The 24735-nt window shown below is 37.3% G+C and overlaps 1 protein-coding gene across 8 annotated transcripts in view; it reads left to right on the forward strand.

The window, feature by feature from the left end:
• Positions 1 to 24735, forward strand: part of CRACR2A (calcium release activated channel regulator 2A) — a 221257-nt gene that overhangs the window by 67345 nt on the left and 129177 nt on the right. For all 8 annotated transcript variants that reach the window (XR_003568605.1, XR_003568604.1, XM_027856428.1 and 5 more), the window contains one exon: positions 9272 to 9528. Coding sequence is in view for 6 of the 8 variants with exons in the window: in XM_027856428.1 (XP_027712229.1) it covers positions 9313 to 9528 (216 nt within the window). In the remaining 2 variants the exon portion in view is untranslated. The remainder of the gene's footprint in view (positions 1 to 9271; positions 9529 to 24735) is intronic.

The following is a 24735-nucleotide window of genomic DNA, read 5'->3' on the forward strand; positions in this document are numbered from 1 at the left end:
CTCTAATACTTGTTTCCTGTGTGACTATGGGAAAATCACCTAACTTCTCTGAAGCTCAGTTTTCTTATTTGTAAAATGTGGATTACTACAGGTACTGCTCACTTTCCCAGGGTTATTGCGAGGAAATGTTCTAACCCTATGTAAATGTGATTTGCTGGTATTGGTTGAGTTCTGAGGTCAAGCTCTGGTGGAAAGGGCTCTGAATTTGGAGTCAAAGGACCAGGGCTTTGGATTCTGCCTCCATCATTTAGTAGCTACTCTGCTTGGAGCAAGTCACTTCCTTTCCTCTGGGCTTAATTTCCTCATCTGTAAAGTGATGTCTCACCTAACTCTGTTTTTAATCAGATTATCCCCCACATGCTTTCTCATTCCTTTCCTGGGTAGTGGTCTCACAGATATCAGCAATGTGTTTGCAAAGAACCTGTTCATGCTGGGTCCAAAACAAATGTTTTTCTTTTTTAATGTTCCTAACTATTGCAGTGATTTTTCTCCTTTAATATGGAATGTACCTAATTAATGATTCAGCATCATGCTGGGGCTATGTTCTCTTTAATGTGTTCATCAGCATCAACTAAGAAATATTGAAAGCTAATCATAACAAGACTTAGCTCTTATAAAATGCCTTTTATCTTCAAAGTGGTTTACAAATCACTAATTATTGCTGGAATTCAGGCAGTATGAAACTAGATACATTAGGATGGAGTATGTAGCTGCCTTCTACCTCTCTAAGGACTAACTCAAGAATACTTGAGCTAATTCACAAGAGAAAAGATTTAGGTTGAATTGATTATGTAAAAAAAAAAAAAAACAACTGCATGTTGACAAGACTGAAACTTTCTCCCTCTCCTTCCCCAGGGAACTAGAAGGGCCCTAGAGAAACCTGGAGAAGTTTCAGGTTCAGCCCTTTCTCCAAAGCTGATTTGGTACATCCTCCCTTCAGGTTGCAAACCACTGCCCTCACTCAATTATTTCTTTGAAGAAAGGATAAAAGTTCATAAACTGATAAAATGTTTGAATTAGAAGGCATTTCTGGTAGCTAGCAACAGCTAGCTCAGTGGAGAGGTAGAGTACTGGGTTCAAATACAGCTTCAGATACTTAGTAGCTTATGACCCTGGGCAAGTCATTTAACTTCTGTTTGCCTCAGTTTCCTCAACTATAAAATGGGGATAAGTAATAGCATGTACATACCAGGATTGTTGTGAGGATCAGATGAGATAATACTTGTAAAAAACCCTTAGCATAGTACCCTTCACACAGTAGGTGCTATATAAATGCTTATTTCCTTCTCTTCCTTTTCTTAAGCTCTGTATGGAATGAGGAAGGAACTGGATTCAAAATCCTGCTTTTGTCATTTCAGTGTAATAGTGAATTAATTTAATTATTTAATTTCTAATGAATTTCTAATTATTTTCACTTAATTTCTCTAATCCTTACTTAACTTCTTCATCTGTAAAAGGGAGGTAATAACTTGCAGCCTTCTTATTTTGCAGGTGAGGAAACTGAGGCTGAGCTAGAAGTAATGACTTGCCTAAGGTCACAGAGTTAAGCAGGAGCAGATCTGGGATTCAAAATCAGGCCAAGATGACCATGTTTATGTGTGTGTTGGGGTTGGGGTGGATATGGGAATAGTGAGTGGAGCTAGGGAGAGGTAGAGGCCATATTTGTTTGAGTTCTGTTGCTAGAGAAAAACTTCCTACCAGGAAACAAAGGCATCATCCCCTCCCTGCCCCTCCTCTCCACCTCCACCACACCCACAAAAAAAAATGTCCCTTTGGTAAATTACTAAAGGAGCTTATTTCTTAGGGGTGGGGTAGGGGAAATGTCAGAGAGTGACATCTAAATGAGGAAGAAACTGAGGCCCAGGAACTTCTCCAAAGTCAAATGGAAGCAGAAGAGATAGTTACAGAAAAGGGGAGCTTAGCTCTGGAACTATCAAGGGTTATTTTTTTCCTTGAAGTAAAGGAGCAAAGTTACCAATGATCTCCTCATTGACAAATCTAATGGCCATTCCTCATCCCTCATCCTTCTTGGCTTCTCTCTATCATTTGATACCATTGACTCTCTTCTCCTGGAAATTTTTTCCACTCTGGGTTTTAGGGTACTGTTCTCTCTTGGTTCTCTTCATACCTGTATGACTGTTCCTTCTCAGTCTTTTTTGGATTTTAATCAATGTTATGCCTGCCAACTGTAGTTTTCCTCAAGATACTATGCTAGGCCTTCTTCTCATTTGTCTCTATACCCTGTCATTTGGCAATCTCATCAGCTCCCAAGGGTTCAGTTATCATCTCAATGCAGACGACTCCCAACTCTATATATCCAGCCCTAGTCTTTCTCCTTCAGTGACAGTCATACATCACCACCTATCTACTGGGAATCTCAAACTCTTTGTTTTGTAGGCATCTGAGACTGAACAGGTACAAAACGGAATTTTTTTCCGTTTCTCAAAGTCATTTCCTTTCAAAGTTCTGTATCAGTGCTGAAGAGATGACCATTCTTTCAGTCACTCGGGTTTGCAGCCTTAGTAGATGGGCAGCCCTGAATTTCAAACCCCCTGTAACATAAGCCAGCTCACTAAGTCCCCTAACTCCTCTAGGTTTTTAGGGAATAGTGTAGAGGTCATCACACTCCTTCTACCACAGGGAAGAATTCTCCTTTTAGCTTGAGGTATGTCTTGATGCTCCCAACTATAAGGGCAGGTTTTGTAATGGAAAATATTGTGAGCCAGGTACCAAATTATTTGAGAAAGGAGGGAAAAATCTGCCCAGGAAGTGATGGATAACTGTTACCAGGTTCTAAATAGGGTCATATATCTAGAATGAACCTTCCAGGAGAAAAAATCAGTGGAAAGAGTCTGGCAGTGACAGTGAGGAGCAAGGAGTGTGTCTATTCCCTTGCCAGTGTATGTATGGGAAGAGGGAGGTGAAGAAGAGTATGAAAGCTGGTATTGGAGGTGAATGGTCAGGTTCTGTGATGACAAGAAGATTGAAGGAAAGGTGAGGTCTAATATAAAGGGTAGTTTTTAAACAATAGAATAAGAGTTCCAAAGAGCATAATGGAAGGAGGAAGTGGAGATAAATAGGGTTGGGAAGGATGGAGATGAAGTGAATGAGAATGAGTAAGGATTGATGATAAAGGAATAGAGTATTAACTTTCTTAACTTCTCAGGTAGTTTTGCACTATAAATTAGAGAGTGAGAGGAAAGAATTTACTAGTCATGGGACAATAGATTGTGATACACATCCTCAGTAAGTTTGTGACTATGTCCCAGGCCCCAATTGGATTTTGATTTTATTTACTCCCCCTGGAGGGAGGTTGGGAATCTAGACGTGGGCTAGTCTAGATGGCTGGTTAGTGAGGTCGTTGATCCGAGGTCCCTTGCTGATTTTAAAGGGTTAAGTCGTGGTTGATTTATGGACCCATTTTAATAAGTAAAGGCTTTTCTGTACCCCAAGGTATGATGTTGGTTTGGTTTTTACCAGTTGAGTGAGGAGGCTTTGGGCCTGGTGATGAGGAGATAGTCTAGGTGACAGGGATGATGAGAGTCAGGGCAGAGAAACAAAAGGCTGCTTTGCAGTAGATTATCATGGGAGGAGGCATGAGACCTACTGCTGGGTTTTAGAATATCCACTCAGAATGGACAGTACAGGGGGCAGCTAGGTGGCGCAGAGGATAGAGCACCAGCCCTGGATTCAGGAGGACCTGAGTTCAAATCCGGCCTCAGATACATAACACTTACTAGCTGTGTGACCCTGGACAAGTCACTTAACCCCATTGCCTAGCCAAAAAAAAAACCAAACAAAACAAAAACAAACAAACAAATAAACAAACCAAAAAAAAAAAAAACCAAAGTGGACAACACAGACTGATTTACCTGGTGGGATTTCAGAGCAGCAGTCCCTATCAGGATGGCTAGTGGGCTACTTTATTGTGAGTTGCTCCAGGCTGATGGGTGGACCACTTCACAATGTTTTACTTTAGAAGAATCTAAGTTTGCAGGAATTATTTAGAAAACTGCAAAATCTTAGAAATGTGTGAGAATATACTATCCATCTATTTGGGATGACTTTGTGAAGGGCTAGGAGACAGTAGGGTAGCCAGTAGTCTCCTACATCTTCATCTCTGGAGGAACTTTCTGCTCTAAGAGTCTTTGATACTATAATTCTCATCTTTATTCAGTTGTATCTGACTCTTCCTGACCTCATTTGAGGATTTCTTGGCTAAGATACTGCAATGGTTTGCTATTTCCTTCTCCAGCTCATTTTACAGGTGAGGAAAGCAAGGCCAACAAGGTTAAGTGAATTGCCCAGGGTCACATAACTGGTGTCTGAGGTCAGATTTGAACTCAGGTTTTCCTGACTCGAGGCCCAGAGCTCTATCCACTGTACCACCTAGCTGCCCAATTGTCATCTATCCTTACTTAAATCTCTTACTGTAGACAAAGATGCAGACAAAGGGACAAAATGATAGAAAGAATGATGAAGTTGGAGTCAAGCGCTGTTTTTGAGTACTAAATATGACATTTAGTGGCTGTGTGACCATGGTCAAGTTGTTTCACTTCTAAATGCCTTGGATTCCTCACTTGCAAAATAGTGGTAAAAAAAAATATGATTTGCCATTTCTACCTAGTAGAGTTGTGTGAAAAGAATTTCATAAACCTTAAAGAGCTATCATGAGTTGTTATTGTTATAGAACAAAAATTGTTATAGAGCAAAAGCATTTGCTATTTCTTCCTCTCCATAGCTTATGTCCCTTTGCCTTTGGAGTAGGTCCCCTAACTTTCCCTTTTAGTAGATGTGCCATCTGTTCAGCTATTTGTTTATATAGATTAAAATTCTCTGAGGTAGAAGCTTTGCCAAAACAGAATCCCACCTCAGACATTTGCTAGCTGAGTGACCACAGAAAAATTACCTAACCTTTCTGATTCTATTTTCTAATCTGTAAAAATGAGGAAATTGTAACTGATATCCTCTAAGGTACTTCCCAGCACTAAATCTACCATCCTGTGATGATTCATAGTTGTGGAAGATACTCCAATCCATTTTCTGCAATGTTAAAAAATGATGTTTTCTTTTATAGTTAGATTACTCATTCACTTGGAACTTACTGTGGTATATGGTGTTAGATACTGCTCTAAATTTATTTTTTTCAAACTGCTTTCCAGTCTTCCCAGCAGTTCTTGTCAAATAGGGAGTCCTTCTTCATGTAGTTGAATGTTCTAGTGTAGGGGGGGAACAAACAAATTTTGTTCTATGAAGTTTAGATTCAGTCAAAGAGCTGCACTTGAGGACCTAGAGGGCCACATGTGGCCTCGAGGCCACTGAGATATTGAGGTCTATTGTTTCTGATTCTTGTTTATATAGCTTATTCTATAGAAATTATAAAGTAATCCCTAAGTAATTTGAGATCTCTATTAATTTACATAGTTTCATAATTTTATTATATTGCTATGGCTCAACCATGAGCAATGAATATTCATCCAATTATTTAAATCTTTTATGCCTGTAAAAAATGTTTTAAAATCATAACCATATGTTGAGTGTATTTTAATACATTGATTCCCAGATATTTTATGCATTTTTGAGTTATTTTGAATGAGATTTCTCTTTCTATTATTTCTTCATAGTTTTTGTTATTGCTAGAAATGCTGAGGATTTTTTATGGATTAATTTTGTATCCTGCTCCTTCAGGGATAAGCACTAGACCTGTGATTTCATTGACAAAGAATTATCAGGTGAAAAAACTACTTCTATCAATTCAGGACATCGTTTTCTTGGCAGATTGTAGTTTAGAGGAGATGCTGAAGTACTGAAAGGTTATATGTCTTACCCATGATTTTGCACATTAGTGTGTGTTACAGATATCTCTTGAAGCCAGAACTTCATGGTTTCAAGGCCAACTCTTTATGCACCATGCCATACTGCTGTAATTTTTTTATTTTTTCTTTTGCTAGGCAATGCAGTTAAGTGACTTGCCCAGGGTCACACAGCTAGTAAGTGTTATGTGTCTGAGGCCATATTTGAACTCAGGTCCTCCTGACTCCAGGGCCAGTGCTCTATCCACTGTGCCACCTAGCTGCCCCATCTATTGCTGCAGTGTTACTGAACCTACTACCTCAATGAATTCTTTTGCTGACTTTTTGGGATTTTCTAAGTAAACCTTTGGTCTTCTGTAAATAGGGATAATTTTATCTCCTGGTAGCCATTATTTATTTCTTTGTTTTCTTTCTTTTGTCTTATTGCTATTGAAGGCATTATTAGAACTGTCAAATGATAGGACAAGAAGGGGCATCTTTGTTTTACACCTGCATTTACTGAGAAACATTCTAGTCTTTGCTGCAAATAATTATGGATTTTGGCTTTAGATATGTACTCTTAAAAACCTCTTTTTAAATGGTCTTTTATGTTTATATTTTTTAAAGGATGCTAATGCAAATGAGTGATTCGTCAAAAGTCTTCTCTATTAACATAATCATGTGGTTTCAGTTGTTTTTATATTAATGTAATTAACTTAGCTATTTTCATAATTTTGAACTATCTTTGAATCCCAGGAAAAACCCAACTTGTTCATAGTGAATCATTTTGGGGATATATTTTCTTTATTTTTTTTCTGTTAGAATTTTATTTCATATTTTTGCATCAATAAAATTGGGCAGCAAGGTGGCACAGTGGATAGAGTGGTGGGCCTGGAGTCAGGAAGTCTTGCGTTCAAATCCAGTCCCAGACATTTACTGGTTGTGTGACCCTGGGCAAGTCACTTAACCCTGTTTGCCTCAGTTTTCTCATCTATAAAGTGAGCTGGAAAAGGAAATGGCAAACCATTCTAGCATCTTTGCCCAGAAAACCCCAAGTGGGGTCACAAAGAGTTGGACATGACTGAACAACAACAAAAATTTTTGCATCAGTATCCATTAGTGATACAGGCCAATAGTTCTCTTTCTTTGTTTTATCCCTTCTCATTTAAGCATTTAAATCATATTTGTCTCACAAAATGAATGTGTTATATTGTTTTCTTTTTTGCCTATTGAGAATGAGTTATTTAGAATAGATGCTAATTGTCTTTTTTTTTAATGTTTGATAGGATTGACATGAAAATCCATCTGGTGTGGTGATTTTCTTTGGTCATCCATTTGTAATTTGTTCAGTTTCAGTTTCTGAAGTTGGGTTGTTTAGGATCTCTGTTTCATGCTCTTTTAATTTGGATACCTGATATTTATTCTGATACAAATTTAAATTTAAATTCCTTTAAATTTTTACTTTTTTTGTTCAAATGCAATAGTATGGGTTCTATACATCTTTTTACTTCTTCTCTATTGTGAATTCATTAAAAATTTTGGGGGGGGTAATTTGATCTCTCTCTCTCCTTGATCAAATTAACTAAAGGTTTATTGATTTTGTTAATCTTTTCAAAGAACCATATTTCAGTTTTGTTTCACATTTCTATAATCTTTCTTTTTCATTTTCATCTCAGCTGTTAGAGGAGAAATAGTTAATTTGTTTCTCTTCTAACTTTAATATTTCTTCTTTTGTACTTCATTCAGGATTGTTAATTTATTCTTTCTTTGGTTTTTAAACAGTACTAAATTCTTTGTTCCTCTCTTTTTTATTTTTGTTAATGTATTTTTTTCAGAGATATTTTTCTTCTAACAATTACCTTAGTTGCATCCTCAAAATTTTAATATGCTGTGTCATCATTCATTCTACTTTGCAGAGTTGTTCATTGTTTCTATATGTATTCCTTAACTTGCTTTTTATTCAGGATATCATTATTAAGTATCAATTTAGATTTGTATCTTTTGTTGTGTTCCCTGTATTAATTGCTAATTTGTTGTGTTATGGTTTTCAAAAGATATATTTAGTACTTTTGTCTTTTAATATTTGTTTAATTCCTTGTGCCCTAGCAAATAGTCTGTTTTTGTAAAGGTACCAACTAATGCTGAGAACTGTGTGTATTCATTAATCCCCCCATTCAGAGGATGTCATAAGTCTTTTAAAGCTAACTTCTCAAATAATCAGTTCAGTTGTCTGTTTTCCTTATTGTTTATCTTTCTGCTAGATATATCCTGCTATGAGAAAAGAACTTGAAAGTCTCTGTTACTATTTATGATTTTTTTTTGCTATTTAATTAACTTCTCATTATTCTTGCTTTTCCTGCTAGACTAATACAAGATGCAGTCTTTGTTTTGTCTAGACACCGAGTCAATTGTGCAGCAGCCCCCTACAAGACCACTACACATAAACTCAACTATTGTTCCTTAGGAGTTTAAATGCTCCTGCTAGCCCTGAAAAGGAGAAACTTTTCCTTAAAAGTCTTCCTATAACTATGTGGACATCTCTATGCTCCTCTTGTTTTGTCTTGCTATTTTTTTTTCTGTTTGGCCTCATTTTTAGAAATAAATATGTATTTATGAAGAAATCAGTGTCATGTGCTGGGATTCATGCTGTATCTTGAGTCATAAGACCTGGTCCTGCTCCCTGCCCTTTTTATGATAACTTTTCCTAAGGTCACATTATCTTATTTTTGTAGTCATTCTGTATGTTTTATTTTTTCTGATTCTATTTGCTTCATTTTGTATCAGTTTATCTAAGTCTTTCCCTGCTTCTCTGTCTCATCATGGTCATCATTTATAGTCCAGTAATATTCCATTGTGTTTATATACCAATATTTATATAGCCATTTCTCAATTGAAGACCTCTACTTTGTTTTCAATTCTTTGTTATCACAGAAAATGCTGCAATAAATATTTTTGTGTATGAGGTATTTATTTTTATCTTTAACTTCCTTGGAATATATGTCAAGCAAGCAATGGAATCTCTGGGTCAAGTAGTTCTGTCCTCTTTTCATTTCTACCATTTTTTAAAAGAAATAATTTTCATGTTATTCCAGATTTTTTTTCATTTCTTCCAGCTCTAATATTTTATGAGCTATTTGAAGAAGGATTCATTTGGATTTGTGGGTAGATTTGGGGGGGAGGACATTTCACCCATCTTTCAATCTGAAATAGTTTTTAATTATTGTTCTATTCCTTCCTGCCCTCATTGACTGGATGCACTAGTCTAATAAGACATCATGGTGGAGATTTTTAATCCTTTTTTTTTTCTTCTGCCTTTCCTGGGCTTCAATAACTAATTAAAGAGGTAATTGCTAAGGGATGTTGGGGGCCATTGGTGAGTGGGTCTGCTCTTCATTCTCATATCCCTTCAATCTTCCCTGCCTGTCTCCCCTCTGCCCTTCTCCCTAACAGCTCACTGTCTCTTCTCTTTTCCCATTCAGGTCCAGGAGCAGAGCTGGACAGTGAATGGTGAACTGAGAAGATGGCTGCTCCTGAAAAGAGAGCGGTTCGAGAATCCAGGAAGGCCAGACTTTCACTTAAGGGGAATGAGGCCAATCCCAAGTTCCCAAAAGATGCACAATGGAGTGGGACAAGAGGACAGGACCCAGGCCAGCTGGACATGTTGAAGAAAGCTCAGGAGTTTTTCCAGACCTGTGACACAGAGGGCAAAGGCTTCATCGCCAAGAAGGACATGCAGGTAAGAGGATCTGCTTCTGGGGCAAGTCAATTAGAGTTAACCTGGTATCATGGAGATTTGGGTTAGACTGATGATATTATGGGGCAGCCTCCTCCATCTCTATCATCACTGATGTCATATTCATGTAGAGAAGATGTCAACTATAGAGCATAGTGGGAAACACACACACATACCAGAGGTACCAGAAAACCTAGCTTCAATTCCTGACTGAAGTTACTAGCTGTATGATTATAAAGAAATCCCTTGCCTTCTGAGTCTCAGTTTTCCTCATGTTACAGATGAGAATAACAATATTTACACTGCCTACCTTATAGAGTTTTTGTGAGAAAAGTTCTTTGTAAACCTTAAAGTACTATAGAAATGTGAAGTATTACTATTTCCCAAGAAGAAAAAAAAAAGTGTTCCTTCTTTCTATTCTCCTCCCCCACAAATATCCACAAATGATCATTCTCTGGACTCTAAGAATCTAGAGGATCATGGGATCACAGATTTGAAGGCAAAGGGGATCTAGAACTTGTCTGGAAGCAGCCTATACTGATTATTAAAGGACTATAATGGGAGTCAGGACATCTGAGTAAAGTTTACTCTGCCCCATATGAATGAATGAATGAATAAATGAAAAGCATCTATTGAGAGCTTACTATGTGCAAAGTACTATGTTAAGTGCTGGGAATGCACACAGAAAAACAAGACAGTGAGCCCCTGCTCTCAAGGACAGAGGGAGACAACAAATAGAGGAGTTTCAGCTGCAAATAAGATGGAAAGATTCCATAGTCCTTAGGGTGCAATGGGAAAGCAGATGGTAATACATCTTCTTTATTGTTATTCCCACCAATAAAACCATATCCATTTCTGATGTTAAACCATTTGACAATGCCAAGAACTTTGGTAATGAGAACTTTATTTTTCTTCAGTCTTCAGTAGTTGGGAGGAGGGAGGAATTTGCTGCTGTTCCCAAGGCTCTTGGACTCACTTAATCAATGGCATTTGGTTAGCTCCTAGTATTAGCGGTGGGAGGGAAGGTAGGTCTATTCTCCTCAGGGATTGTTCTCCTTAATGATGGCTTTGGGTGCTAGAACTGATAGTCTAGTGAACACAACTGTTTCCAGGACTCTTGTGCTCAGGGTCCTGGGCTTTCTTCATCTCAGTCTGAAGGGAGATGGTGACTGAAGTAGTGATTGATGGTGGTTTGGCTTGCTTGACACATATCACCTTCCACCTCTGTCTCCTGATACCTTGCTACATCAGCTAGTTTGTGACCTTGCAGAAGGGAGAAAGGAAAGAATGAGTTAGCTTACCATTTTTTTTTTCAATAAAATCTTGGGTATAAACTAGAAACAATATCTGCCTCTGTTTTTGAGTATATAAAGATATCTTAAGATCTCTGAAGTAATTCAGTTCATTCAATTTAACCAATATTTGTTTTATTTTTAACTTTTATGCATTTTATTATATTAAAACATTAAAAGCTTAGCATTTTCAGTTCCAAATTCCCTCCCTCCCTGTGCCTTGTTCCCTTTTGAAAAGTCAAGAAATACAATGAATACAAATGTACAATCAATACAAGAAATACAATGAACAAAAATACAAGAAATACCCATTATACATATGAAGGCACTCAAAATATATTTCTGCATTAACCATATTGTGTGTGGGGGGAGGGGAAAGAGGAAGACAAATAAAGTGAAAGAAAATGTGCTTCAATTTGCACTCAGAATTTCTCAGTCTCTCTCTGGAGGTGATTAGCATTTTTCATCAAGAGGCCTTTGGAATTGTCTGAGATCATTGGAATGATCTGAGTAGCTTAGTTTTTCACAGTTAGTTATCTAACCAATGTTTATTAAGCCATGCTTGGATCTGGAGCAGTTATAGAATTGAGATAAGAGCTAGTCCTTGCCTTCAGGGGGTTTGCAGTCTAGAAGGGGTGCAAGAAACTACATAGATAATTATAGCTTGAGGTAATAGCAATAACTATCATTTATATAAGCAAGTTAAAGTTTGTGAAGCACTTTACATATGTTATCTCATTTGAACCTAACAACAACTTGGTGAGGTAAGTGCTATCATTACACCCATTTTACAGATGAGGAAATTGAGACTGTGAGAGAGTAAGTGACTTGCCCAGGGTCACAAAACTAATTAGTGTCTGAAGCAGGTTTTGAATAAAGGGCTTCCTAACTCCAACTCCAACAATTCATCCACTGCACCATCCAGTAACCCAAGTGTGGCTAATGAAAGAGATGCAAAACAAAGTGATCTGTCTGACCTAATAGAGGTGGTCATTATCAATCCAGCAGATTGATTCCTGGCTTTGGAATTGGGCTTTAAAGGATGGATAAAGGGTCAGCTAGGTGGTGCAGTGGATAGAGCACTGACCTTGCAGTCAGGAGGACCCGAGTTCAAATCCAGTCTCAGTCACATAACACTCACTAGCTGTGTGACTCTGGGCAAGTCATTTAACCCCAATTGCCTCATATAAAAAATAATAATAAATAAAGGATGGATAGAAATTCAGAAGGCCTAGAGGGAGACAAAGGAAATTCTGGGTCTAAGGGACAGCATTAGAAAGGGAGCAGAGTTGAGAAAGCACAAGGTATGGTTGGGGACAGAATGAACCATTCAGACTGAAACACAAAGTATGTGGTTGCTAATAATCTGAAACAAACTGGGAAGGTAGAGTCACGTCTGATGAAGAACCTTGGATGCCAAGATAAAATGTTTGAACCTTACAACTGGAAGCCAATGAGCCAATGAGCAGAGGAATGATACAACCGTATTCTTACATAAGGAAGATTATTATGTGTATGAAGGAGAGATTGGAGATGGGGAGGAAGTATAGGTAGGAAGACATACAGCAAGACATATTAGGAGGATATTACAGAAATAGATGGTGAAGGTGAGTCTGTATTAGGATGGCGGCCATGAGAATATAATGCTCTATGTGGAACCTTAGGAAAATTCAATGAGCAAGCAGGAGAGACAGCATAGTCTAGGCCAGTCCTTCTCCAAGTGTGATCTGGAGGTGTTTTGGGGGTCCCTGAGACCCTTTCAGGACATCTCTGAGGTCAAAACTATTTTCCTGATAATACTAATTTGCTTTTATTTCTACTACAGCAAATGTTAATAGATATAACTCACATAAAAACTCTTTGAGGAGTCCTTAGTAATTTTTAAGAGTAAAGGGATTGGGGCAGCTGGGTGGCACAGTGGATAGAGCACTGTCCCTTGAAGTCAGGACATCTTGAGTTCAAATCTGCCCTCAGACATATACTAGTTGTGTGACCCTGGGCAAGTCATGTAACCCTGATTGCCTCCAACAACAACAAAAAAAAAGAGTAAAGGGATCCTGCAACCAAAAAATTTGAGAACCATTGGTGTAGAAGAAAGAGTCCTCCAGTTTTGGAGTTAGGTGATTCCTATGTCACCTATTGATTCTGCTACTTAGCAATCATAAGTTCTTAGGCAATTTATTTGACCTCCCTGGGCCTCAGATTTGTCATCTGAAAAATGAAGGGAACTAGGCTCCCTTGCAGCTCTAAATCCTACATCAATATCTATTTGGAATTCCAATCCTGGTGCGCTTCTAAGAAGTGTGAAGGTGATCACGTTTCAACTCCTGGGCTCTTAGTTTCCTCATCTGTAAGGTGAGAGCATTCACCTTTAAGGTCCCTTCTAGCTTTTGATCTCTTATCCTATGATCCTAAGGATAGCCCTACCACCAAATGGACTGGAAGGAATCTTTAGATATCATGTTGTCTCTTCCCCTGTTTCAGCAACATGACTGCATTGCACTGTGTTCCTACAAAAGAATTGCTGCTTTGCTTCTCCTTAATTTTCTGAAATCATAGCCATTCCATATACCTAGAGTCTGTCTTTTAACCTCTCTCTGCCTGCCCCAGTTTCCTCATCTATAAAATGGGAATAATAATCTCACCTGCCTCCCAGGGTGGTTGTCAGATTCAAATGAGATAATATTTGTAAAGTGCTTTGCAAAAACTTAAATTTATAAATATGTATTTATAGATATAAAATATATGCATATATATAATTATTTATAAATATGTATGAAATAAATAAATGAAAATATATGTATGAAAATGCTAGCTATCATTATTATTATTAAAGAATTCTTAGCATCTTACCTAAATTTCTTGCACTGTAATCATAATTTCACCCAGAAATTCACAGAGAAAATGGAACCTTTGGTGCAATCCTAGAAAAACAAATTTCCCACTTTCTACTTTATCTCTAACAATATAAAAAAAGTGCTTTCTGCAGTGACACTCTATCTGTACTTGGGAGGCAGGTGTATATAACACACTGCTGACAAATTATTTTAAAAAATTATCTTCATACAAAAGAGAGAGAATCTGGACAATGAAATGTTTCAGTATTTGTATTACCCTTAAATGTGATGTTCTCTTAGAAGTGAGGCTTGGAAGTTCCAAGTTGGTTCTGGCACTTTGGATGAAAGTCAGCATCTTGCCTGTCTCCCTTAGCCTAGGGGATCTTCCTTTGAAGGTTTCCACTTAATAGTTTTGTCTGTCTACCAGCCAACCCTTTTGCCAAAAGAGAGAAGAATAAGGCTTGGAGATTATCACCCATTTCCTATGAAGATCCTCAGATCAGCTATGTATAACAAGTAATGATTTGTAATCTATTTCTATTTTGTAAAGACATCTCTACCATAAGACAGAGCAGCTTGATGGCACAGTCAATAGAGCTCTGGAAAGACCTGTGTTCAAATCTGACTTCAGACTAGCTGTGGACCTGGGGCAAGTCACTTAATCCTGTTTACCTCAATTTCCTCATCTTTTAAATGAGCAGGACAAGAAATGGTAAACCACTTCAGTATCTTTACCAAGAAAACCCCAAATGGGGTCATGAAGAGTTAGACGTAACTGAAACGATGGAGCCGAGTGTTAGACTATACACCAGAAGCTATTAACAGAAGCACTTTTGTAAATCTTTGACAAACCTCAATTCCTGCTTCTTAACTCCATAATTAACTATCACAGATTTGTGGGGGTGTTTTTAAATAGTATAATCAACTCTTTAATCAGCCACACTGATGGAGAAGAGATGAGGCATGGAGAATGCTAGCTAGGTGGCTCCAAATTGGAAACTAAGGGGGTGTCCTATTGAGGAATGGCTGAATAAATTGTGGTATATGAATATAATGGAATGTTTTTATGCTATAAGAAATGATGGAATGAACAATTTCAGAAATAACTGGGAAGACCTTTATGAGCTAAAGCAGAGTGAAATGAGCAGAACCAGGAGAACTATTCATACAATGATAGAAACATTATATATAATTAATATATATTGTATATTATATATAATTATATATAATATACATATTATATATAATATGTATATATATACATACACACATATATATACATATGTTTTATGTATATATATGTATATAAAAAGCAGAAAGATTTTAGAGCTCTGATCAATGCAATGATAAGCCAAAATGTAGAAAGAGATGTACATTTTCGAACATGGCTTGTGTGAGAATTTGTTTTTTCCAGATTATGGAGATACGTATTGAGGGATTTGTTTTTTTGTTCCTATTTTACTTAATAGTGTGAGGTAGTGAGTGGGACAGATTAATTTTAAAAATATTTATTACTTGAAAATTTTTTTTAAAAATTGGAAACAGATACTAACCAGGATAAGCTTAAAACAAAAAGCATTTGTATTTGATTGTGGAACTTAGTCAGACATAATCAAAGAGAAGTAAGTTCAAACACTCCTTCACTCTCCCTACTTTGTTCTCCCACCTTCAACCAGGTACTAATCTTAGATGGGAGGCAAAAGTGGCTGTGGTGGGGAACCCACAAATCCACATAAGGGGTGGCAGCTGTGTTTTTATTTCTAATAACCTAACTCACAGGATTGTTCTGGGTAAAAATGCTTTGAAAATCTTGTTGTTCAGTCATGTCCAACTCTTCGTGACCTTATTTGGGTCTTTGACAAGATGCTGGAGTGGCCATTTTCTTCTCCTGCTCATTTTACAGATGAGGAAACTGAAGCAAACTTTAAGTGCTTTGCCCCAGGTAACACGATTAGTAAGCGTCTAAGGCTAGATTTGAATTCAGGTCTTACCAATTTGGGCCAGACTCTGTATTCATTGCACCACCTAACTGCCCTACCTTAAAACACTATATAAATGTGGACAGTATGGCATAGTGGCTTGAGAGCTGGTGTGAAATCAGGAAGACTTGGGTTCAAATACTGCCTCTGACCTATGCAAACTCTATAGGGTGCTGGCAAGTTTCTTAACCCTTTAGGGTTAAGTCTATACTCTAAGTCTATAAATCACAGAGATTGTGCTGACCTGCATTCCTGGAGGGAGTTTTCTTACTTTCTGTGTACACTGAAATCACAGGTCCATGCCCTATCTCCCTATTATTAACTTCTCAAGTCTTTATGTATCTATTAGCTCCGTACAGGCCATAATTATGGACTGTGAAAGATATGCATCAGTCACTTCTCAAGAAAATATGTAGTCAACTTTCAAATTTCTATGGCAGGCTTTTGTGTATTGTAATTTGTGGTAAAAATAACTCTCAATTCCTTGTGGGCATGATCCTGCCTCTGCCTAGGTACCTTGTGGATAATGGCAGTGGTCTCTTCCTTTGCCTTCACTGCATTATTGATATTGCTCCCATCCCTTTACCCTCACACCTAGCTTAGCCTGCAGACTGACTGGAGAGAGACGGGCGGGAGGCTTTCAGTTTATTGGGAAAAAACAAAGGTAGCGATAAAGAAGAGCAGGAAAGAGAGAAATTCAGTGGAGATGGTGGTGTCTTAGGGATGCTTGGGGAGATGGATAAAGAAGGAATCAGTTGAAAGAATCATCTAGCTCTGACACTTCCTAGCCGTACCACCAAAAGGAAGTCTCTTTTAACCTTTCTGAGACTCTATTTCCTCAACTGTAAAATAGAGATTATAATGCTTATACTATTTGGTAAATAGTTGTCATGGGTTGTGAGAATATTGCACTAAAAGTCTGAATACTCTACATAACTGGGAGGTTTTTGCTTTTGTTTTGTGGGAGAATTAGGGCATTATGAGGTTTATCTGATCCCTGGAAAGGAGAAATGGACTAGGGTGTTTTTTTGATGTCTTTTTGTAGGGAAACCAAACACACAAGCAATGTTCCCTCTAATTCATTTAAGGTATGAGTAGGGAGTTAGACCTTCATGATCAAAAACCATACTACCAAGCAAAAAATTAACAACAGCATATACAGACAGAGCTTAGTTATTGGCCAGGTGGGGGTCAGCCATGCTAGTACGCCAGCATTTCTTAATACCAGTAAATCTACATTGGTCTGTCTTCTTGGTCTGGCAGGACCTATACACATTGGGTTGTGGAGAGAGATCTTCCTTTGCCATAGTTTGTTTGGAGCTTACTCTTGGGGACCTGGAGAATCAGAAGCATGGGGCTCTGGTCTCCACAGTACAAGTCACATCCCAGCAGACAACGAAGTAACAATGAGTGGGAACTGAGTATGGACACAAGGATAGAGCTGAAGGCTTCCATGGAATCCATACCCCAATCAAACTGGACTCCTCTCTGTCCCTCAAAACATATTTTATGTTTTCTTGCCTCTGTACCTTTACTCATGCCATTCCTTGTGCTTAGAATGTCCTCCATTCCTTTGAAGCCCAACTCAAATATCAAATAAGCTTTCTCTAATGCTTCTGGGTTGGTAATGACCTTTCCTTTAAAACATCATATATCACTTTCTTTTGTAACTCTGTAAGCTACTTATACTGTACTGTATAATAGCATGCATTATAATTATTTGTATGTGTATTTTATATTCCAACTATGTGGTAGGTTTTATGAACATAGGCATCTAAACTTTCTATTACTACTAGAGTCTAGAAAAGTGTTTTATACACAGCAGGTGCTTAATAAATGTTTGTTGAATTGAAATGTTAGCTGTGAGGTGACTTTGGGTTAAGGCAGACAGAATCCTTAAGAGTTTTTACTAGGGTGGATTAAATGTGTGTGATAATCAGAAATCTTGTACAGATATAGTTTTGATTATGAGAGATTACACATTAATGTTACTTATTGGGAATGACTTGCAAATAGAATGACTCTGGTACATATAACAGTTAACATTTATAGCATGTACTATGTGCCAGTCACTGTGCTAAGTTCTTTACAGTTATCATCTTATTTGATCCTCACAACAACTCTGGGAAGTAGGTGCTATTATTATTCCCATATTACAGATGAGAAAATTAAGGCAGAAAGAAGTTACGTGACTTGCCCAGGGTAATACAGATAGAAAGTAACTGAGGCTGGATTTGAATTTAGGTCTTCCTGACTTGAGGTCTAATGCTCTATCCACTGTGACATCTAGCTGCCAATGTATGTCCCATCCGTCGTAGATAATAAGGACTCCATTCAGAGAGTCCTCAAAGAAGATATCCCATATGTCCCTTTTTTCCTGGGCATAAAGATATAAAAAATTTCCCAGGAAGATGAGAGTCTTTCTTCTTTTAAAAGAACTCTGAAGGCTTCCAGTTAAGATGGTAGTGTGGAAAGTCATGGAGGAGCCAGGCTCTTCTACAGGCACTCCAGAAAAAGGTTTTAAAATAGTGCCAAACAGAATAATGATCAGTAAATCCAAAGAGAAGCTGTATGTAATGCTTTACTCCATCCAAAACTAGACAAAAAGAAAGCCAGAAGACTGTGGGACTGCTCCACCAGGGAAGCCAGGATAAGCTCAGATAAACAAGCTAGGAGTCTGCCAGTACTTGGACTATGGAAGATGCAGAGGCATCTGAAACCTACAATATCCTGTACTGGGATAAAGGAGGATAGGAAACCTGGTGTGAGCTGATGAAGAAGTCTTTGGGCACTCTGAGCACTCTGACCATGACATGGGATGGGAGCAGGCAAAACTCTCATATCCATGTCCCAAGGGATCCAAGAGTTTGAAGCACTCTGACCTGATGTACTTCAGAGGGCCCTGAAGCCTGCAACACTCTGCAATGGGGAAGAGAGAGACCTTAGTGCTTGGAGAAGGACCTGTAGGAGAGTCAGAAACCAGCAGTGTTCTGATCACTCTAAGTCATCAGGGCCAGACATTATAGTATTCTTATGGGGATGGTCCAGGGGACTGGAAGTCTGCAACAAATTGACTTGAGACTCCAGAGTATTCTGAAGACCACAGCACAATCCAAATGATACAGGAGAACCTAAAACCTTCTGGTGCTTTGAATAGAGATATACCAGGGCAAGTAGAAATCAGTGGTAGGAACCCAGGTGATCGAGGTAAGGACCAAACAGTGCCTGACTTCCTCATCCAAAAGGAAAGGAATAGAATCAATTCTTGGCACAAAATTCCAAATCAGGAACTAAGGCAGGAGATATAAATAAATAGAAGACACTGAACAAGGAAATATGGAAACATGGATCAACAAACACCCAAGAAGTATACCTAGAAGAAGAAAATAACTACACAACAGCTATAAGCAAAGCCTTAGGGGAAAAAAATAGCTTTATCACAAAGACTACAAAAATAACTGGGAAGAATTAAAGCAAGAAACTAGAAATTAAATGATAAGTGAAATAAGGACTCTGGAGGAAAGAAAACCTGTAAGGAGAATAAGTAGCTTAGAATAGGAGGTAAAAAGGTAGAAAATCTTAACAAGTAGCAGTTTCATGAATATGAGAATGGAGCAAACAGGACTCAATGATCCCATGAGATAATAAGAAATATTAGGATAAAGTAAAAGACTGAAAAAATAGATAATATCAGATATATGGTATAAAAAAAACATTGAGAGCAGATGAAAAAGAGACAATTTAAGACTTATCAGACTCTCTTAGGTACCATATTTTTAAAAGTCATAAATGAAACCACCTAGATCTATTAAAGCCAGATGTAGTGGTGTATTCCTCTAATCACTGCTGCTGGGAAGGCTGAACCTGGTAGATTGCTTGGGCTCATTAGTTCTGTTATACAGTGGGCTAAAGTCAATCAAGTGTCTGTACCAAGTATGGTAACATTATATTGATTCCTTAGGGAGTTAGTGGGGTAGGGATGGGGTGGATGGGGGAGGGAGCACCAAGTTGCCTAAGAAAGAGCAAGTTGCCTAAAGTAAGAAACAGAGTAGGTCAAAGTTCTCATGCTGATCAGTAGTGGGATCTGGTCTATCAGTGACTGCTAAGGAGATCCAGTTGGGAGAGAAAGCGACAGACAGAAAGACAGAGACAGAGAGACTTGGAGAGACTTGGAGAGACAGAGAGAGACAGAGACATACAGAGATAGAGACTGAGATGGAGAGACAGAATAAAAAATAGAAAAAATACACTGGTTCTCTCATGAAAGATAAACCAAAATGAAATCTCCCAGGAATATCATAACACAAATCCAGAGACTGCAGGTCAAAGAAAAATATTGCAAATGGTCAAAAGACTGAGAAGGCAAAAGATAGCCTTACAAAAAAATACCTAGTCCTTCAGGACTAGATATAATTCTCAGGTTAAAAAAAAAAAAGAATCTTCAATGGAATAGATGCCTTACAGGATGATGAAAAGACCAGATGAGTAGAAACTTTGAAATGCAAACATAGAAGTTAAGAGAAATCTGGAAAGGTAAATACACACGCAATTGGAGGAGGTTAAACAATGATCAATCACTTACATTTTAATAGGAGGAGAAGAGACAAATGTCTCTTCAGAACCCTAATTTCTTTAGGGGAATAACAGAGGGACAAGCCGAGAGTCTTGGGGAAGGGCAATTTTTTTCCCCTCTGTTTCTGTGACTTTAAGAATAAAAAGAGAAGGAAGAGAAAAAGGAATACATCAGGAAGCAAATGAGGACAAAGGGGTGGAAGTTATTATTTTAATTAGAGTCTGAGAGAAGAAGAATATAGATATATGGAGGAAGGGGTTAAAGGAATGAGCGTCACTTGAACCTCGTTCTTATCTGAAACACACGCACTCACGCACAGTATGGAGAAATATATTAAATTCAAAGTAGGTGGAGATAGGGAAAGCAGAGATAAATGTTTAAAAGGGAAGAGAAAGTTGAGTAGGTCCTAGTCACAAGGAAAACACGTTTTGTCTCTGGAGGGTAGATTGTAAAGGGGGTGATTAAATAGAAAGAAACAAAAGAAACAAAAAGTGATCTGAATTTGGGCAAAAAAGAGGAGGAGCAGTGGTATGGAAGCAAATGGCTTCAGTTATAGATCACAAGTGCTGATCACATGTCTCTTACACAACATTCACCTTTACAATGAGGGGGAGCTGGGGGGCAAAGAAGAGAAAAATTATAAAAGAATAGGATAGAGAGAAATACAAATTAATAATTATAACCGCAAGCACAAATGGGATGAACTCACCCATAAAACAGAAGAGAATAACAGAATGGATTCAAAATCAGAATTCAACAATATGCTATTTCTACGAAAAAAAATTTGAAACAAAGATTCACGCAGAATTAAAATCTGCAGCTGGAACAGAATTTATCATGCTTCAGGCAAACTCAAAAAAGCAAGACTATCAATAATTATCTCAGATAATGCAACAATAAAAATAGAAGTGTTTAAAGCAAACTACTTTATGCTTAAAGGCAAAATAGACAGTGAAATAATATTAGCTATATATATGTGTAATGACTCTGGAGGAGAGGGCGAGGCCAACAACTTCATGTAATTCTGTCTCACTTCAATTTATGCAAGAATCAAAAAAAGACGTGTGTGTATATAGATATCCACATATATGTACACCAAATAACATAGCATCTAAGTACTTAGTAACCTTTCCTCTTTTGAAGTTCACAAAATTAAAATTTTATAAAAATTATGATAGTTATAATATACCACCCTCCAGGTTATTCTCCCTCCTTTCTCAAGGAGTTCAACACCTAGTTCACCATCTTCCTCAATTCTGCAAGTCTTGACCTTATGCTAAGGGATTCTTCCATTCACATAGATGTCCCCTGGATCTCTCTAATGTCTCAATTCCTCAAATTCCTTAAAGCTCATGACCTACTCTTATATTCTACCTCAGCCATATATAAGAACGGTCGTATACACACTAGATATTGCTATAGCTCACAAATGTTTTCACCAAATTTGGACCAATATATAGTATCAAGTACAATAAGTTCCAAATGGACTTAGATATAAAAGGTAACATTATGAAAAATTAAATTATCAAGGAAAGAAATATTTTTCATAACAATGGATATGGGAAGAGCTCTTGATCAAACAGGGCATAAAGTGGATCACAAAATTTAACAACTTTGATTAAAGTTAAAAAGCTTTTGTACAGACAAAATCAATGCAGTTATCTGGTGAAAAAATATTTATAACAAATGCCTCTGACAGTGGTCTGATATCTAAAATATATAGGAAATTGATTTAAATATATAAAAACAAGAACCATTCCCCAACAAATAAATGGCCAAGGTATACAAATAGGCAGTTCTTATGGGAAGAAATCTAAGCTATTAATAGCAATATGAAAAAATGCTACAAACCATCAGTAATTAGAGATATGCAAATTAAAGCAATTCTGAAATTCTATCTCACAACCATCAGAGTGACAAAGTTGGCAAAAAAAAAGGAAAATGACAGATTTTGGAGAAGATATGGGAGGATATGCACATTAATGCATCATTGGTGGAGTTATGGAGCTAGCTATTCTGGAAGACAATTTGGAATGGTACCAGAAAAGTCACTTAATTGCATACCCTCTGACCAAAAAATACCACTAATGACTAGGCATATACCCCAAAGAGCAAAGAAGGAGGAAAAGATACATATATACAAAAATATTTATAACAGTACTTTTTGTTGTAATGAAAAACTGTAAACTAATGGGGTTCCCATCAATTAGAGAATGACTAAACCAATGAAAGTATAGAAATGTAATGAAATATATTTCTTTTTTTTTAAAAGAAATAACAAAAGGGATCAGAGTCAGAGAGACTTGTGAAGATGAAATAGTACAGAATGAAGTGAACAGAACCAGAACAATTTATACAATAACTACATCATAAAGAAAAACACCTTTGAAAGACTTAAAAATTACGATCTATACAATAGTCAACCACAACACCCGATGACCAATGATGATGCATGCTACCCATTACCCACAGAGCAGTGATGAATTAGAGTTGCAGAATTAGACCTTCATTGTCAGACATGGCCAATGTTTTATTGTGTGTGTGTGTGTGCGCGCACGCGCGTGAGAGAGTGTGAGCGTGCGTGCACTTGACTTTGATACGTTTTTTTTTCACAAGAGAGGTTTTTATTTTTTAATTAGGAAAGGAATTTAAGGGAAAGAGAGGAGGGTTGATTATAGTGATGCCCAAGAAAGAAGAAAAGAAAGAAGAGTGTCATTTAAGCATTAAAAAATGTTTGTGGAAATATTTATATTTGTTAGTCAAGTTCAGAATAACAGAAAAAAAAAAAGAAATACAAAGCAGAGGGTCTTTATAGCTTCTTTTGGCTGCTAATTCTAGAATCAAGTCTTCTATTCTAAATGTTTTTGCTTGGGACTAGAATGGGGTTCAAGTTCCTACTTTGCCACTGCCTTTCTACTGACTTGTTGTTGTTGTTGTTGATCTTTTGTTCTCAAAAAGGACCAATAACATCATGAAGGTGATGTCTTGACTTGTGCATGAATTAGATTTAAGTGACGCAAAGCTAGGCAAAGTTGTGCAAAGTCATCAGCCTCATCCTTTCCTCTAGCATCATCAAAGTCCAGTGGCCAGACAAAAGTCAAGATGACTGGAGATGGCCCAGGTTGCAGTGGGTGACCTTGGTCTTGCTAAATCAAGGTCTTTTCCAGGTCTCAGTTTATCTGAGGCCACACCCATTCAAGGAAGTAGGGCTTGGTAAGAGTAAAGACGAAAGATGGTCCAATTTACTATTACAAAGATATTAGTCTAGGAGGAGAAAACCCTCATAATTTCTGACTGGAACAGAAAACAATTCCTATTTACACTCATTTTAAGCCATGAAAACCTAAACAGTAAGCCACAGAGGCTTGGGTTGGGGCTATTATTGGCCATTCAATGATAGCCAGAGTGATTTGGGTTTAAAGGCATAGTCAAGTAGCTCCATTTAAAAGACAGAGGGCTTTTTAAAAGCCTGTCTTTTCAGAGCTGTATTTCAAGAAATCAAAAATGAAAACTGTGCAGGACAAAATGTAAATTGTCCCGACTTTTTGAAAAAAAAAAATAAATGAAGGAGGAGGAGGAGGAGAAGAAGTGAAGGAGTAAGAACAAAAGATGAACAACAACAAGGGTTGAGAGAGACAGACAGACAGACTTCCAGAGCAGGTGTTGTGAGTTAAACTTTATTATATATATTTCTTATATGTGTACCCCATTACTATTATGATCTAAGTTTAACCTTACTAATGTCAGTATCAAACATAAACATTTCCACAAACAGTAAACATAGAGGATAGTATATAAAAACCTTAAATATTTTTATGTGTGGCTTTTATGTTTTTAAAATATACAATGAACTGAACACATTTGTTTCATTCCTTTTCTCATCTGTGCATTTTTTTAATGCTAAGATGACATTCTTCCCCAACCCCATAGAACTGAAAATTAATTTCTTTCTTTTTCCTCTAATTTGTTTATGATATGACAATTTATACCTAGGTCATGTATCCATCTATTTGATTTAGGAGGATAGATAGAATAGTCAATCAGTCATAAGGGCAGAGGATACTCTGAGATTTTGCAATTCGATGATCTGGGCTTTCTGAACATGGCACAAACTTATATCAATTGCTTTAACACTGGTCCAAGTTGCTTTGCTTTTGTTTGTTTTTTTTTATTTTTGATTGGACAATCGTCAGAAAGATAAAGAAATTTTCTTGCTGCAGGCCAGTGCTTTTAGCATTCAGCAGCTTTCTAAAGTGGAGCTATCAGCACTATTACAAAATTATCTTGTAAATTTTTTTTATTTTTTTCTTCCCTTCCCCCCCACCCCCAACCATGGCAACCATTAGACACAAATAGGTATGTCTATGTAAAATTATTCTATACATACTACTGTTTATGAGTTCTTTCTCTGCATGGAGATAGTGTCTTTCTTCATATATCCTTTATAGTTAATTTGGGTATTCATAATAGACAAAATAACGTACTTGCGCAAAGTCATTCTTAAAATAATTTTGTTGTCACTGTATATA

The sequence above is a fragment of the Vombatus ursinus genome, unplaced genomic scaffold (assembly GCF_900497805.2).
Source record: "Vombatus ursinus unplaced genomic scaffold, bare-nosed wombat genome assembly UNPS02011431.1, whole genome shotgun sequence".
Classification (NCBI taxonomy): domain Eukaryota; kingdom Metazoa; phylum Chordata; class Mammalia; order Diprotodontia; family Vombatidae; genus Vombatus; species Vombatus ursinus.